This window comes from Tigriopus californicus, chromosome 5 (assembly GCF_007210705.1).
Source record: "Tigriopus californicus strain San Diego chromosome 5, Tcal_SD_v2.1, whole genome shotgun sequence".
Taxonomy (NCBI): domain Eukaryota; kingdom Metazoa; phylum Arthropoda; class Copepoda; order Harpacticoida; family Harpacticidae; genus Tigriopus; species Tigriopus californicus.
This window is the reverse complement of record NC_081444.1, coordinates 1,954,928-1,958,811: the sequence shown is the minus strand read 5'-3', so window position 1 is coordinate 1,958,811 and position 3,884 is coordinate 1,954,928. Positions and strand designations below refer to the sequence as shown.

Genomic DNA, 3,884 nt, shown 5'->3' with positions numbered 1-3,884 from the left:
AACCTTTCATTTTAATAGTACTGGGGATTACATTCCCTGTAGCGGTTAGAAAAGCCCATAAAAAACCAAATCAAACCAAAAAAAAAAAAACATAAGACTCCGACGAAACATGTTTTCACGTCGAACAGAAATTGCCTTGAGAGTTTGGATGTGCGCAAAATGCTGATGTCTTTTAATCAATCAACATACCAGCCAATAATCCATTAGTATAGAAACACGACACGAATTATTTAATCTCCAACAAACCTTCTTATCTTCATTGTATGCATTGGCTAAGCTAAAAACAAAACGTCTGGGGGTGCATTTGGGCAGAAGACAGGGTGAAACATCACTTTGGTGTATGCTTCCGCGCCAAAAAAAAGTTAAACATGATCTTGACAATGCCCTGCAGCCAATTTGGCGACCTCAGCCCTCAGAAAACGGAGCTTGTTGAATTTCTTGGCTCATACTAATTTGGACTCTTAATGTCTCTTGAATTCAAAGCCTTCAAATCCCTCGAAAATGGGCGAGTCCGAGCGAGAGAGGTCCGCGGTTATTCTCTCTCCTCAATTGCTACAAACTAAAGGACTGCAATAAATGAGACTTTCGGAAGAAACTTCAATCAGTGCATAAATATTTCTTTCCAAGAGCCCATGAACAAGAAATGGAACTGTTTTACATCTTCTTGGTCGGCTTCTTTAGATGATGATAGTTGGGCAATACTTTGGTAAGGAAATCGATTTGAAGAGTTTGAGGAGCGGGTCGGTCGCCCTGGCGTCGCCGATGATTCTGTGAGCCGTATATTACGGTGTTTTCAGGCAGGACCTCCTCGGTGTCGATCTGACAGCCAGCTCCCACGATGCATCCGTTGGTCAGTTCCGTGGATCGTCCCACGAAACATTTTGACTCCAAGACATTGTTATCACCAATCTTGAGAGCAGTGCTGTGACAGTCCACCTGAAACATGATGAATCTTGAGCAATGGTTGGGGGCTTTTATAAATCATTGGCTGGGCAAGTGTGAACAAGTGGAGATATTAGCTTTGGGAACCACGTTGGATCTTCTAGGATGAACTTCCTAGTACGTTTACGTTATGGTGCAGTTAATGTCAGTTCCTATGTGAGTTATGATCATAAAAACATGATTAAAACCTACAGAGTCTCTATCATGAAGTTTGCGAGTAAAAAACGGGTCTGGAGTGAGTAGGCATTATTTGTATCGTGTCCAATTCATAAAATCGATGGATGAAAATGGGTGCGTGTCCATACCAAAAGGCGGATGAGGACCAATGGCGAACCAATTGAATTCCGCTTTCCATGAGGATCATCGAAGTACAGTACCAAGAAGAAGCTGGTATGTTAATACTCGACGATGAATAAACGTTCTCTCAGTGGGACAGCAAAGGATTAGGTGGTGTTACATGGATTCCACCCTTACCAAACTAAGTGGTTCCGAGGATAAATTATGTAAATGCACACTAATTACAAGGCCTATTATCTTCCACTACAGTCTTCGTCAGTCTTACGATGGAGGAGGTCGAGGCTCAACCAGACATGGCTGAGGAACAGATCTCGCTGGAGAAGCACAAAGTGTCACCATTGCTGCCATTGAAGAAGTTCCTCCGGATATCAAGACTCGCCGGAGGCTTCCCAATCAAGTTCAAAGACGACACCTTGAGCGAGTTCCGGTTTGAAAAGTTCGCCTACATTTACCTCATGTCCTGTGCCTGTCTATTGGGATTCAACTTGATGAGCATTGGCCTGATCGCGCATCTCAAAGGCCGTCCTTTGTGGAGGATGGTGGATTTTCTACGAGATTGCGGAATGTCCACCACGGATGGTGTGGCCTCAATCGCCCTTTACCTTCCCACCATGGTGCTCACCATCTGGTTCGCAATTAATTACATCAAGGCTGGGGAGCTCACCACTGAGTTCTGTCAGAAGTTCCTGGCCTTGAAAGGCATTCATATTTTAGAAGGTAGGTCGGCTTATTTGGCTTGCATTTGGGATTTTAGGTCAGGGTAAACGTTGAAACGACGAGCTAAGAACGCAAAAGCATTGGAAAGAGTAACTAATGACTCATAAACCAACAAAAAGGATCAAATTACTTTGACCATGATCAATATAGGGAAGTCAAAGTGAGCCAAGCTTCTGGAAACTTCGAAAATGTTTGGTTATTTTTTTTTTGGTATTTATATATGGTTAAAATTATGGATATTTGGTTAAATATCGTTATATGTATCGTGATAGGTATATTGTTACAAATTCAAATGTCTTAATTTCCCGTCCAGTTTCTGGGGGAAAACAAGCTTTAGCTTATCTAGAACCTGAGGAACATAGGCTCACGAATATCTGTCCGTACAAAAGGAAAACTGTTTGCTTATTTGCTTTTGTTGGTTCTTGAACAAACCTTTCCTGAAAAATCAAAATAAGCTATATCGATAAATATACCATTTGTATTTTTAGACATTACGAGGAAATCTGAAGTTCATTTTTTACTAGGAATATATTTTCATGCGCAGATTTAGATGGCTCTATTTGCGGCCAAACCATCCGCTCTCGCATACGAGACCCACGTTAGTACTAAGTAAACGAGTTACAATTCTGTCATATTTTGGCTTTGATATAATATCTNTCCGTACCCGTCTTCGATGATGGCGGCCTCATCGAGCTCATTTCCGAGCTTTTCCTCATCAAATACCTCTGGTAACGCGACGGCACTCCTGCTTTTCCCTTCGACGTGCTGAGGGACAAAGCCTCGACACATTCCTGTCATGTCTGCTCTCCCTTTCTACGGAGGCGGATCTTTCCTCACTATCCTCTGATGACATCCAAATCTTCAGAGTGATCACCGGGTGTAATGAACCGAGTCTCGTTGGGAAGATTCTGAACATGAAAAATCCCTCTTTTGAAGATGTCCAGCAAAAGTTGATTCGGTTCTCAGCCAACCGAGACAACAGGAAGAAATTTGACACTTATACACCTGTCCAGGCGAAGACAACCCGGGCCCCTCCATTCAAACGTCAACAACTCCGGCTTCCTTGAAAGGAAAGTGCTTCATCTGCGCCTCGCCAAAGCACAGTCGGAATGACTGCCCATCTTCAGAGGAATGCATCAGCACGCCAAACCACCGCTCCTTCTGATTCTTCTGACGATTCAGGTGGTAGTGAAGTAGGCGAGGTTTGTCAAGGACTATTATCGGGATGTAATTGTCCCACTCCTCCTTTAACAGTGAAAGTGACATGTTTGGGGGATCCAAATGCACGAGAGTTTCAAAACCCTGGTCTTCCCGATTCAGGCACTACTCGCACCCTTATGGCCTATGACTTGGCTCAGAGAATGGGTGTCATAATTGACCCGACAGAGAAAAACCAAAAGATCAAATGTGCCAATAAAACTTATATGAATACCGAAGGCCATGCAAATCTTTCCGTCCACGTGAAAGGTAGGGAAGAATGACACTATTTTTCTCAATCCTTTAGTTACTAAGGATCTCCATGACGAGATTCTTATCTCTTGGTATGATCTTGTTGACCTCAAAGTTATCCCTTCTGGTTTTCCTAACCAGATATGTCGGGCCACGTCTTCCTGTGACCCTTCTAGTGATTCATCTACTTATCTCGCTTGTGAGCGCATTAAGGAAAGAGTTTTCAAGAACTTTCCAGACATCGTCAGTGATGAGCTGCCTGACAAACCTATGACAGGTGCTCCGATGGATATCGAGATGAAATCTGTTCCCCCTACTCCACCGCTTAGAATTACACGATCACATCCTGTTCCGATACATTTTGACGCCAAGGCGAAGGCCTATACGGACAAGTTAATCTCTCAGGGCATCCTCGCTTACGAACCAGGCGTTACTGATTGGGTTAGCCCTGGACATTTCGTCCCTAAACCAAATGGGGA

General features: G+C 43.4%; 2 protein-coding genes across 2 annotated transcripts in view; one reads left to right on the top strand and one right to left on the bottom strand.

The window, feature by feature from the left end:
• Positions 1-591: 591 nt before the first annotated feature.
• LOC131880578 (dynactin subunit 6-like) overlaps positions 592-3,884 on the bottom strand; it is a 5,528-nt gene continuing 2,235 nt past the window's right edge. Inside the window, exon 2 of the mRNA XM_059227246.1 lies at positions 592-936. Coding sequence (XP_059083229.1) covers positions 655-936 — 282 coding nt within the window. The 3' untranslated portion in view covers positions 592-654. The remainder of the gene's footprint in view (positions 937-3,884) is intronic.
• Positions 933-3,884, top strand: part of LOC131880576 (uncharacterized) — a 4,464-nt gene continuing 1,512 nt past the window's right edge. The window contains exon 1 of the mRNA XM_059227244.1: positions 933-1,956. Within this exon, the coding sequence (XP_059083227.1) occupies positions 1,506-1,956 (451 nt within the window). The 5' untranslated portion in view covers positions 933-1,505. The remainder of the gene's footprint in view (positions 1,957-3,884) is intronic.